We start from the raw sequence: 13259 nt of genomic DNA on the forward strand, positions 1-13259 counted from the left end.
GGCCACCTCCCTTCCCCCAATACTGTGGTTTTTCATGGTCACCAGATGCTGCCACATCTGGTTTCTTATCTCGTCCTCAGTACAGCCCTATGTGTGACCATGGTTTTCCATTTCTCAGGTGAGGGCACGGAGGCCAGAGAGAACATGTGACTTGCATAAGGCTGCAGAGTCAGAATTTGAATCAAGGTTGCAGGACCTGACTAGACACGCTGGGGTGTTCTGACCAGCGAGGCCTTTGCCCAAGATAGCATGGGATGTTGTGAGCACTGCCCTGGGAATCCTGAGATCAGATCCATTGCCAAATCGCCACATGTCCCCAGCCAAGCAGACCATCTTCCTGGGCCTCAGTTTCCCTACTTGCAACATGAAGCTTGGTTTAGAATTATGGGGAAAATACTTGGGGCGTTTGTCTTAACGGGCAGTCCTAAAACGGAAGCAACATGGTTATATTTCTCGAGCACCTACTATGTGACAGTATTGTCCCATTTAATCTGCCTCCTGAGGGAGGGCCATTGTCTCATCTTACAGAGCAGAACCCCACACTCAGCGAGGGGACCTGTCTACAATTCTGAGCAATTCTGGAGACATCGGAATCCCTGCTGTTAGCACTCTGGGCCTCACCATCTTTTGAGAGCTACAAGCTTCCTGAGCCTCAGTTTCTCCATCAATAAAAATCGAGAGGCGTCTGCCTGTCACATTCCAGACCTCTCTGGGGCACGGAACCACCTAGTAAAGGCGATCTCCATGGAGATGGCTGCACAACACCCAGCGTCTTGCTTGGCCTGGCAGACAGCTGGTGCAGGACTTAGTGACTTCACCCCCTTTGCTTCCTAGCAGAAGACCTGACCACCCCCTGCCCTTCTTTTCTGGGTGATCAGACTCCACTCCCCCTCCAGGTGTGGCCTCAAGTTGCTCACTGTCTGGCGGTGGCATGACCGACACGGAGGAAACCTCAGGTGAGGGCGAAGTGCCAAACTTGGGTGAAAACACCAGCTTGCCTGGGCACAGCCCTGCATGGCCCACAAGGCCGTGGCTCCTGTTCCACTAGAGCTCTTGATCCCCCAGGTCGTAACTGGGAACTTGTCGCCCGATTCTGGGAACGTGTCACCACTTGGCATCCCAGTGCACTGTCGGGAGTCTAGGGACAGCAAAGTGCTGGGGCTCAGAGGTTGGCCAAGGGCAAGGTTTTGCAGTCGGGAGGACAGGAGTCCGAAGCCTGGCTGGGCAGTGTGTGAGGCTGGCCACCTCTCTGGCCGTCAGTTTTCTCATCTGTAAAATGGGGACGGTAACAAGACCCTCCCTGCAGGGCTGTGTGAGGGTTAAATGATTAGCACGTGTAGAGCACTGACATTGCCTGGCCCGTAGCAGGTGGAGCCTCTGAACCAGTCAATGCTCCCAGCCCTCCCTGGGCACCTGCTGGGGAGTCCTGCCCTCCCTCAGAGAGCTGATTCCATTGCTCAGAGGCAGGATCTGCGTGTGGAGGTGTGGAAACTCCCAGATGATTCTAATGTGTAGTCACCGGTGGTAAGAAGATAGTTCTGCTTTAGCTACTCATCCTGCAGATGGGTAAGCTAAGTTGTCTGGGGCACAGCCTTTCCTTCTCTGCGACTTAATTTCTTCTCTTGTAAATAACCACCGTCCCTCGCTGCCCCCACCCTTTGGGGCCAGTCTGATCTCTTGAGCCTCGGTTTCCCCATCTGTGAGGAGAAATGCCGGTGAGATGCTGTCCCACCTGTGGACTGGCTGCCTTCCAGACTCCAAAGACCGACAGAAGCTCACGTGCTCCAGCCTGCAGCCCTACATCAACACCGCTCTTCCCCTGCAGTCTCCAGACAAGGTTTAGTTTCCTAACGCATGGGCTCCTTGTTGGGGAAACATGAGAACAGAGGCTCCCATCATGGCTGCCCCTTCCTGCTGTCCTGAGCTGCCTGGGTGTGAGGTCTGCCAGCCCTGAACCTCTGAGAAAATATTTAGGCAGTAACCCAAGCCTTGGCCACCTGCTTTCCCTGTAAATGTGCAATTAATCACCTGGACACGCTCTGCCCTATGTCCAGTCTCAGGAACGATGCCGGCATGGCGGGCCCCACTGCTGCCTGTGTGGGCACGAGACAGCTGCTGTCTCAGCTTGGGCCTGAGAAGCCTTTGGAGGCTGTGCAGCCCAGCCCTTGACCCAGGGACAGGACTGCTTCACAGCATCCTGCCCACTCTTGCTTGCACACCCCCAGGGATGGGGAGCTCACTTCATCCCAAAGTAGTCCATTCTACTTTAGAGGGCTTTGCCTTTTAGAAATCTGAGATTTGCCCCTCAGCCCCACTCTCTGGGGTCCCAGCCTGCTTGGGGGTCTCCAGTACTGTCAGCACCCTCTCTTCAGGGCATTCTGCTGAGCTCTGGGGTTGTGTTCAAGGTCCCCCACCCCCACCCCGCCCCCGAGTCTCCCGTACTCTGCAGCCACCTTCAGGTGTGAGGTGAGCAGACTTCTCCCTGTCCTGGCCCTTGTTCTGCACAGACTTTTATTTGTCACTGGCAAATTAACCCAAAGAACCAACTGCGTTCCAGGCCCTGTGCTGGGCCCTGGGGACATAAGGCCTCCAACATAGGTCCTGCTGTGACAAGACAGTCCTACGGCAAAGGTGAATTTGGGCCCCAGACCGTCCTCCAGGGCGCTAGCCTGAATTTGCCTCCTGTACCCATCTAGGCTGCCAGACAAGCAAGAAAACCCCGGCCTGGCCACACTGGGGCTGGGTCAGCTTTTTTTCTGGAAGATTTCAAACATACTTGAAAGTACAGAGGATATAATATAACGAGCCACAGAAAATAGTATAATGGGCCCGTCCTCCAGCTTTAGCATTGTCAACTCGAGGCAAAGCCTGTTTCCATCCCCTCCATGCACTCTCTTCCAAATTATGCTGAAGCCTGGTTGCCCCAGTTCTTTGCTCTGCCCTAAAATCACCCACTGGACCAAATCCACCACTGTGTCCCCCGCTCCCTGGCCCTGTGGGAGCTCAGGCAGCTCCCTCCCTCCTGCAGAGACTGGGGCACATCTCCTGGGTGGTAAAGCCTGTCACGTGGCTTCCTGGAGGCCTGATTCCTCACCAGCCCCTTGACAGGCCTTCTGCTCGGCCTGCTGCACCACAGGCCTGGGGCCCCTGGGAATAAATCGAGTTTTGGCTCCAGAGCCGCAGGGCTGATGAGAGCGGGCCTTTCCTTCCTGGTTCACGTTCCGATTGCGTTTCCCTTCAGAGACACGATCACTGAGAAACCTATAAATCCCTGGCAGGGCTGACGGCCCAGGCGAGTATATAAATCAGGACTTGTAAAAGCCTAATGATTCCCCCCGGACGGTGGAGAAGGGAGTGCGCCAAAACTCCTCAGGCTGCTCCCCTGGACCCCAGTCAGCAGGGGAGGGTGGGCCGGGTGCTGGTGCCACAGACCTGGTCTGGAATTCCAGTTCTGCCCTCACTCTCTTGGTGGCCTCAGTTCTTTCCTCCGCAAAATGGGCTTAATCGCACGTACCTTGTGGAGTGTCATGACGATGTCACGTAGGTTCTCTCGGAGCCGTAAAGCACGGGATGCTGTCGTTTTTCAGGCCGACTGACAGGAGGTGGTGGACACAGTGTAGGCTGGGGACCAGGGAGCTTGGGTTGTCCCCTGTGGGTCACTGACCTGCTCTGTAACTTTGGTTGTGTCACACTCTCGGGGCTTGTCTTCTCGCTTGGAAAACAAGGGGTTGGACGGGGTGGGGAGTTCAAAAATGATTGTTGTGGCCCTAATCTGCACGAGGTTCTGTGCAGATGGGCCCTGGTTCCCTTGCTCCCGGCTCTCATGCTCCACTGATGTATTCAACAAACAAGTACGGAGCACCTACTATGTGCTGCGGGGGCTGGGCAGTCAGCGGTGAGGAGGGCAGAGCAGGATCCACCTCCCGGGGCCCATGGTCCAGGGGGAGCTCCCCCTGCCCGCTCCCTTCACAGCAGCGGGCGGAGGGCGTCCTGAAGGAGAAAGCGGGCATAGCAACCCCAACTCCCCCCTTGCTTGGTGTCCCATTCTCCATGTCCCCTGGGTTTCTCCATCCATGGAGTGAGAGGGGGCAGTGCCGGTGGCCTCAGTGGGCTTCTTAGTTCTGATGGTCTGGGTCATGGGGGGACCCCAACGGCCAGCAGCAACAGAGACTCTGGAGGCAGAGGGAGCCCAGGCAGATCCAGGAATGGGGAATCCCTGTGCCCAGCATCAAGGGACCCTAGGCCTGGTCATGAAGGGCAGAAGGGGAGGTCTTGAGACCCACTCTCCCCAGAGACCCCTGGCAGGTGGCTGAGGAGGGGGTCAAGTGACCACAGACCCCTGCCCCAAAGGCCTGTCTCAGCAGCACTCTTCCCCTTTTTGGCCTCCCCTCCTCATAACCACTAGGGCTCTATGTTGCCTTAGGCCCCAGACGATGAGGCGAGAGTCAGTGAGGAGGGGGACAAGGCAAGGAGAATAGGGGCACAGAAGACAGACCTGCAGTTTAAAGAGGGCAAGGGAAAGACAAAGAGGGCAAAGGGAACGAAAAAGAGACACAGGGAGTGAACTTGGAGGGGCAGAGGAAGGGGGGAAGGAGAGAACTGGGAGGGGGACAAAAGGGCACAGCAGAGATGGGGAGACAGAGGGAGGGCTGGAGGGGCAGAGAGCTGCTAGGGGACCAGGGGTAGCAGTGAGGGGGAAGCAGAGAGGAACAGGGAGGAATGGAAGACAGAGGAACAGGGAATAGAAGACAGAGGGACAGGGGGACAGAAGACAGAGGGAGAGGGGACGCAAGACAGGACAGGGGGAGATGGAAGATAGAGGGCCTCTGATGGAGATGGGGACAGGGCAGGTGGGGGGCAGGCCAATATGAGCCCGGACTGGACGGAGGGCAGGGCTGCAGGGGCCGCCTGGAGTGGCTGGGCTGGAAGGGCAGTGTGGTCCCCTGGCAGGGCTGGGCACCGTGCCGGTACCCTGGGTCCCCCTTTAGGGCCTCTCGGGCAGACTTAGCTCCACTGCCCTACAGACCCTGCAGGGCCCAAAGTCTTGGCCCATCCCCCAGGGCCTCTCCAGGTAAGAAGTGCCACCTAACCCAACGCCCCCTGTGTGAGGGTTGGCAGTAATCACCCCGCCCTGTGACGGCACCGCACTCCTGGCTGCAGTCCCTGGCACTCAGGCAGAGCTCAGGAGGGGCCTCGGTGCTCAGTGCTTTCTAAACAAGGGACGAAGCAAGCATGGCTGGGAAGGGAGCTCGGATCCAGTCTCTCGGTGGGTCCTGCCCCAGGGGCCCACCGGCTGCTGTGCCCACTCAACCAGGATGGAGACCTGCAGGCATCTGGGAGGAAGGCCTCCTGGCGCCAAGAGGAGGAGCGGAGGCTCAGAGGAGACCCCAGCAGGGGAAGGGAACAGTCACATTTACAGCTCAGGGGCACGATAAAAGCTGCTATTACTGAATCCCTACTGTGTGCTGAGCCTTTGTCTCCAGCTCACTTGTCTGTCTTTTTCTCTTTTGTTTGTCTTTGCCTTTGTCCCCCTTTCTCCCTCTCTCTGTCTCTCAGAAACTAAATGGGATCCAACTGCTGGCTCCCTGTGTGTTCTCCTGCTCACGGCTCAGCCCTTTCATTATTAATAGAAATATGTCCTCATTGTACAGCTTAATTCTGCTTATCTGGAGTGGATTAAGTGCTTACAATGACATGCAGTATTGATTCCTGAGCATCCCTGTTAAAGGAATTTTGCCACGACCTAATTAGTTCCATAAAACCAGTGGAGGATGGGACGAGAGGGCCAGGGGAGCCTGGGAGTCAGGAGTCCTGGGTCCTCATCCCTGATGACATTAGGGATGCTGTGTGACACGAGATCAGAATCTCCCCACCGCGGGCCTGGACTTGGCCTGCTCTGGGAGCCAGAGGTGGGAGCCAGGTGCCCAGAGTCCTCCAGGGTAGGAAGTGAGGTGGGTGAGAGCATGTGCTCTGGAGCCCGATCCCCAGGTGTGAATCCCTGCTCTCCCAACCGCTGGCTGTGCGGCACGGACACGTTACTTCCCTTCACGGTCCCTCAGTCTCTGCATCTGTAAAGTGGGGTAACTGTCAGGCCCTGGCAGGAAACAGATGGCCCTCTGAGTGGGGCGGTTGAGGAGGGTTTAAGGAGAGGACTCCGTACAACAGTGGGGGCCGGTGGCAGGCAAGTGAGGGACAGTGCGGGGTCTGACTTTCCTAAGAGTGGGAGCAGCTCCAGCCCCAGCCCATGCCTGAAGAGGGAGGACAGGGGGCCGCTGCTGTGACCTGCAGTGTGGAGAGGGCCACCTGACTGGAGCCGGGACCTTGAGTGAGAATGGGGCCTGCCCAGGGACTCTTGCTCTCTGCCCGCACCCCAAGCTGGGCTCCTCATTGGCTGGAGCCAGCTGGGAGCCAGAGGGAAGGGCTGACAGGTCAGCCCTAGACACGGAGTAGCACTCGCGGCCTCCCTCGGTTGTGGGGAGAGAGCAGGCACGCACACAGGGTGCAGTGTTGGTTCTGTCACCACTTGACTGGGTGGCTTCTCTGAACCCCAGTTTCCCACTATGTAAAGAGGGATTGGCTGGATCTTTCCATCTGGTTTGCCTACCTAACCCAGCCACACGGAACACAGAGGTGTTCCTTTGACCTGGCTCTGAATCCTGACTGCTCGCCCGCAGCTAAAGGGAGCTAGGAAGATCCTCGTAGAGCTGCTGGAGGAGGAGGGCCCGGCACGCAGTAGGCATGCAGTACACGTGACTTCCCTTGTTTCATTTCACTTTGGAGGCGACGAGGCAGAAATTTTCCTGGAGGACTTTTCTTTTACCAGGTGACCTTCAGGGGGACACGGTGAGATGCAGGACAGCGTCCAGGCCATCTGCACAGGCCTGGATGATGGGGAGGGAGACGGGCAAGGGGTGAGCCCTGGTGCCCTCAGAAGCGGTTTCCTCTCCCCCCTCCCAGACCTCTCGGTGCGGGGTGGATCTCTGTGTACCTGGGATGCTGTCTTCAGCCTGGCCCACCTGCGGGCCAGAATTTAAGTGCGTTCTTCCGCCAGCTGAGAAGTCAGTGCAGAGAACAAAGGTCTAGTCAGGTGATCCGGGCTCCAATTTTAGCCCTAGCCTTGGTCGGCTCACCTGCCTTGTGGCGCGGTCCTGGGACTAGCACATGGTGGGGGCCGCGTGAGGTGGGCGCCCATCCCCGCTGATGGAATCCAGGGCCTGGGCTGGTTTCTGAGCCTCGCACACCGGCTCTGTTACACACCTCTCCGCCCCGCCGCTGGTCTCGGCCTCTACTCTGCTGGCTCACAGGCAAAACTAGGCCCCCATGACTCGTTTCCAGTTTTTAATGTTTTTCTTGTAAAACCCAAAATATAAAACTGGAAGGGGAATGGAAAACAAGTTCTGTACATTTTATATACACGAGGTCTGTGATTTCAAAACCATTGGGGAGGAAAAAAAGGAAGGCACAGTCAAGGGAATGTCGGGGGTCACGGATCCTGACGGGTACCTCTGAGCACCCAGCTCGGGCTCAGGCGATTGTCCCTGGCCAGCGCAGGGCAGCCGCCGCAGACCCAGCACCCTGAGTTTGTGGGGAGCCTTGGCCTGGCGGCTCAGGCTGGGTGCACAGAGGGTGGGGACAGATGGCGAGTGGGCAAGGTAGTGTCTGCGATGGAGGGAGGACAGGTGCAGGCTGGGCCTTCCTTCAGGTGTCTGCGTAGATGGACGGGATGTGACTCAGGCAGTGGTCAAAGGCCCCATTGGGGAAGAAGCCGCAGTCCTCGGGGCCACTGGACACAATGTCTTCAGATGGCTGTGGTGGCAGTGCTGTGGGGCACGGGGCTTCGGCCAGGGCCTCGTAGCCTGTGGGTGTGGGAGGGAACAGGGTCCGGGCTGGAGGATGCAAGGGCTATGCTTTGTCATCTTCTCCCAGCCCCCTGACCCCACCTTCCTGTCCAGGGTCCCTTCACACAGTATCCCTTCAGTGGGGCCTGCTCGGAGCCTCTGCTCTTCCGGACAGGGGAGCTGCTGGGTGGGAGGAGGTGCTCCAGGCCTTGCACTGCCAAGGGACCCGGGGAAGCTGGACAGACAGCCGGCTGGCTTGGAGTAGTCTGTCACCCAGCGCTGGACTGTAGGGCCGAATGTGGGGGAGGGTGGGATGGGCTATCACAGCTCTTGTCCTCGGGGGCTGGGCCCCTCCTGGCAGAGCAGCACAGCGCACCCCCCACCCTTTCAGGTTCCTTCACCCCACCAGACACGAGAAACCCAAAGAAGGGACCAGCACTGACTGGGCTCTTACCAAGGTTTCACTGAAGTCTTATCTCCCTTCAGTCACAACAATCCTGTGAGGTAGGAGTCATTATTCTATATTATAACCGAGAAGATGGGCTGAGAGAGGCCAAGACACTTGCCTGAGGTCATATTGGCAGTAAGTGGGGGAACTGGGATTTGAACCCAGATCCATTTGGCCCTGAGACACCTGGTTCTTCCATTGGACATGCTCCGCTGCTCAGAGGCCCTTACCCTGGAGGGGCCTGGAGAGGTTGTCTTATCCAGTCCCGGCCCTTAAGGGCTCTGTCCCTGAGTTGCTGTCACAAATCCGCGTAGCCCATGACAGGCAGGCCTCAGTCTTCCCATCTGTGCAATGGGATCACGACGAACTACTACCCCGAGGCCCCACAGCCCCACCCTATCAGTCTGGATCAATCCAGCTTGTCTATTCTCAGCTTGGCAGAGGACATACAGGCAGATGCACGGGGCCTGGGACGGGCACTGAACGCCGGGCTGCCACCCAGATAGCAGGGGAGACGGGAGGCTGGAAGAATCCACCACCCTGGTGTGGGGGCATGGAAGCTGCCTCTTGCCCATCAGAGTTACCGATTTCTGCTGCTAAACCCCAAGAAAGCTCGCCGCAGGCTGGATGGAGCAGGGGGAGGATGAGGTGGTGAGCCAGCAGTGCCGGGAACAGCAGCCAGGGCCTCATCGCACACCAACCCACGCACGTGCACACGCGGAACACGCCCCACCCACCCGCACGCACCCTGTGATCGGCACACATCTGCCTATGGTGCATGTATGTGACCCGCGTCCACCTACAGACACACCTACACCACGGTTGAACACAGTCTGTGCACACAGGGGTCATGGGATGGATAACACACAATGTGTCCACACAGACGGGACCACAAACACGTGACAAAAGAAGACGTACGTGGACGTGAGAACCTGTGTGTGAACAGGAACACATGGGCCCTCACGCAGATGGACCCACAGGTTTCTGCATGCTTGTCTGTGGCCTCATTACTGTCCCTATGTCCTTAATCCTCGATCCCCGGCTGCACACACCCAGAGCTGCCCAAGGGGCCTCTGGCACAGGGTCTCAGGCTCCCCTTTGTCTGTGGCCCCCAGCCTGCCCAGAACTTGTAACTTCCAGCTGGACCCAGGCCTGGAGGCTCACTCGGGGTGGAGCTGGGCTTGGGGAACTCAGGGAGGGTCTGCCTCCCCCCGCCCCCCCCATCCGATGCCCCTGCTCTGATCAGCCCTGGCCCCGCTGATCTGAGCCTGATTCCACCCTGGGCTGTGCAAAGCCCTCCCTCTCACTGGGTTTCTCCACCCCAGCCAGGGGCATTACGTGGGGAAGGCCCAGGGCCCTGTAGGGGACACGGATGCAGCACAAGGAACAAGCACAACCTCTAGGTCCTGTCTTTCCCGGTAGGGTGGCCTCTCTGGCCTCATTTTCTTTATTTGTTAAAGAGAGATCAGTATTTGTCTCTTTCCCTGCTGTCTCCCCAGGGTCCACAACTGTGTACATACTCTGTGCTCACTAAAAATTTAAAGGGAAACCTCAACTAGCCTGCAAGCGTCCAGTTTGAGTCTTCTGTCTTCAGAAACCTGCCAGAGTCCAGACACGTATCACACACCTGCTGTGCGACAGTGTGGAAGAAACACGACGTCGGAGGTAGACAGGGTGCAAATCCCAACTCTGTGGGGTCCTGGGACCTGTGTGAGCCTTTATTTCCCTTTCTGTAAAATGGAGAGGACTCTGCCCCTCTGGGCTGTCCCAAGGCTTCAGGACAATGTGCACAAGTACCCAGCACAGGGCTGGGCCTTGGTAGGTGGCCAGGGAAGAGAGGCGTGCAAGTGGGGCTCACCTGTGGCAGGTAAAGGTGCGCTGAGGCTGTGGTAGCCATTAGGCCGCAGGGGGTTGAAGCCGTGGGCTTCCCCGGCCAGACTGTCCCCGCTGGCTGCTGGCTCGGCCGTCCGGTAGCAGTCACCATAGGGGAAGCAACTTTGGATGGAGTGGAAGCTGCCCTGGTACCCTGCAAAGGGAGGCGGCAGGGGATGCGTTAACAAAGGAAAACCGCCCAGGGCAGAGAGGGGACCACCCCGCTGCATTGTCCAGCCTCCCGCATTGTCCTGTCCAGGCACGGTGGGTGCAAAGCAGAGAAGAGAGCCCCAGGGTGGAGAAGGTGCCAGGGTCCTGGGCCCCTTTCCCAGCTCTGTCTGGCACCGGAGGGGGTAGGGCGAGGTGGCCTCACGTGGCTGCGCTGGACTTTGTGGCTGACATAGTGCTCTGAGGGAGGGGACTGTTGGCCCTCCATCCCCACCTCCTGAGATGCCCGCTCACTCACCTCCTCCAAGCAGCAGGCTGTACCCACCCCCCTGCCAGTGTAGATGCTGTTCCCTCTGCTGGGAGAGCCCTGCGATGCCTTGTCAATGGGACAAACGCTTCCTCACCCCTCAGGTGGAATTTCCTCCAGGAAGTGCCCTGGACGAGGTATGTCGGGTCACCCGACTCCTGGTTTCTCTCACGGTGGCCCTCAGTGCCCTCCGTCATTCCGAGTCCCCGCCTCCCTGCCCTACGTCAGTGCCTTGTTCCTCCTGGACACTGGAGGAGTCAGTGGAGACATATGGAGAGGCCCTCAGCCAGAGCTTACCTTGCGGACTGGGCAGAGGCGGGGGTGGAGGGCTCTGGAAAGGCGGGTAGGGTGGCTTGCTGGGGAGTGTGGGGAAGGGCTGGCCCCCTGGAGAATGGCTCTGGGAGGATGGTGGCAACGGTGGTGGCCCGAGCCCCTTCAGTGGGCTGACCATAGGTGAGAGGAGGCCGGGTCCCAACCTGGAGAGAACAGAGATGGCCATCAGCAGGAGAGGCTCTGGGGGCAGTGTGTGGGGTGGGGAGTGGGGGCCAGAGGCATGGCTGCTGCTGCTTGCTTCCCTCTAGCAACGCTGAGCTCACCACCTGCTCCGCTCTGACTTACGACAGTGCAGTTAGAAGAGGAAGCTTTTACTTCTGAGTATGTTCAAACTGGAATTAAATGTTAAAGTCCTCTGAGCTTCAGAATCCAAAGGAATCAGTAGAGAACTTCTATCTGGCCTTTAGGACTGGAAATCAGCAAGGAACACTGGTTATAAACATGGGCCTTGGAGTCGACAAAACTGTTTTCTACCCATCTGCTCTCACTGGCCACGTGACTTTGGGCAAGTTGCTTAATGTCTCTTAAAGCCTTGGTTTCCTCACAGTGTGGCTGTGTCTCCCCCTGGTGCACTTTACTACTCTTATCACCCAGGGCTAACCACCAGCTAACCACTGGATCCTGACACTTCCCCTATGTGCTTGCCGCTCCGGCCGCCTCTGGAGGACAAGCCCAGGAGCAGGTGCACTGAAAGCTCTCGTGCTTCCTTAGCAGGAGAACATTCCATGGCCCTTCCAGTCCCCACTGATTGAGCCTCTGTCTCGCCTCAGGCCCCATGAGAGAAGTTCTTGTGTCTGCCTCACAGATCAAAAAACCAAGGTTCAGAGAGGCTGCTCACCAACTCCCGGCCGCACAGCACTGACCTCACAGGTTATGACAAGGGTAAAACTAAATAAATCAAAATAGACAAAGCACCCAAGATGACATCAGAGGTATTCTCAGCTACTCCACGAATCGTCATCGTTATTCTAAAGATGTGGGAAAGAAAACTAGAAGATAGGTCTGATGTCCAAGTTGGGCTTTATTCCCCTGCACAGTGTGCCTTCAGGGGCCTTCTGTCTCCATCCCTGGACATCTCCCCTCCACTTGCATACATCCTGTGATGGGGGGCTCACCACCTCCATTCATACAGAGCCTGAGGTGGTACAGGCCCAAGTCTGGGCTCTCTGGAAGCTCATGTTCTGAAATGCGGCTGTAGTAGTGTAGAGCTGTTTAGTTACCTTGAACCCAGCTGAGCCCATGTGGGTCATCTAACTGGACTGCATATCACTGTGAACTAGGTTCCTTCCTCACGCTGCCACCTAAGCCTCTGGAATCTGTTCACAGGAACCAACATGGCCCTGAGGTCAGATGGACTTAGGGGCTCTTGGGACCAGGCTGAAGGCTCCTAGCCTACAAAGCACTTATGTGCATTGCAGAAAGGGTGGGGGGGGTGGCTCAAAGAGTCCATCTTCTTGTTGGCATTTGGGATTTTGGACCATCCACATTAAAATATAGTATAAATTCAATGTCACAGCTATAGGTGACCTTTTCAGGCCAGGAATATTACCCTTGCCTACCCTCTAAAACATGATGGGTTAAAGGGACAGATCAGTGCCTTTCTCTGAAACAGAGAAAGATTTGGGGAGAGGCCAGTGGGCTCCACGTCTGTAACTCTGCTGGGTCCCCATCTGCTCCCTCCAGCCTGGGCATCCTGCCGTTTCTGCCCCTTGGCTGCACTGCCATCATTCACATGTCTGGAACCCCACCACTGTGAGCGTGCTGAAGACAGAGGGAGGGCCTTAGGCCCGGGTCCCTAGTCCCCAGCCCAACATCTAACACACTCTAGGTACCCCTCAACATCAAGTTAATGAACTGAATCCTCATCGAAGCTCCATAAATTCTCATTATCGTCATCATTAACATTTTTAGGCCTCTCTCACTGGGCCGTCAAGTGGGACAGGGTCTACCACTGCAGTCTGTAAACTGTAGAGGGCTGTGCACGAGCTGTGTGTCCTCACAACAAGTTCTCTGGCTGAGGCCAGAGAGGCTGGGCCGTGGCGTGGCCAGGGGGGTGGGTCCTCCTTCAAGCCCTCTTCATGGGGTCCACTGGCCTTACGCCCACCCCATCCTGGCACCCATACACAGCTCTTCCCTGACTTCCTGATCGTCCCCTCCCCTGGGAGCTCGTGGGGAGGGCCAGGTCTCTGCCTCTGAGGCACTCTGTGCTTAGCACTGGGCCTGACACACAGCAAACAGCTGATAAATACTAACAAATGGGTTTCTTAATCACTCGGCTACAAAACCCAGAGAT

General features: G+C 57.3%; 1 protein-coding gene across 2 annotated transcripts in view; it reads right to left on the reverse strand.

The window, feature by feature from the left end:
* Positions 1 to 7325: 7325 nt before the first annotated feature.
* GLIS1 (GLIS family zinc finger 1) overlaps positions 7326 to 13259 on the reverse strand; it is a 229179-nt gene continuing 223245 nt past the window's right edge. For both annotated transcript variants that reach the window (XM_045477464.1, XM_045477465.1), the window contains exons 9-11: positions 10931 to 11109; positions 10145 to 10312; positions 7326 to 7856 (exon numbers count right to left, since the gene is read on the reverse strand). In XM_045477464.1, coding sequence (XP_045333420.1) covers positions 7699 to 7856; positions 10145 to 10312; positions 10931 to 11109 — 505 coding nt within the window. In that variant the 3' untranslated portion in view covers positions 7326 to 7698. The remainder of the gene's footprint in view (positions 7857 to 10144; positions 10313 to 10930; positions 11110 to 13259) is intronic.

This window comes from Leopardus geoffroyi, chromosome C1 (genome assembly GCF_018350155.1).
Source record: "Leopardus geoffroyi isolate Oge1 chromosome C1, O.geoffroyi_Oge1_pat1.0, whole genome shotgun sequence".
NCBI classification, from domain to species: Eukaryota; Metazoa; Chordata; class Mammalia; order Carnivora; family Felidae; genus Leopardus; species Leopardus geoffroyi.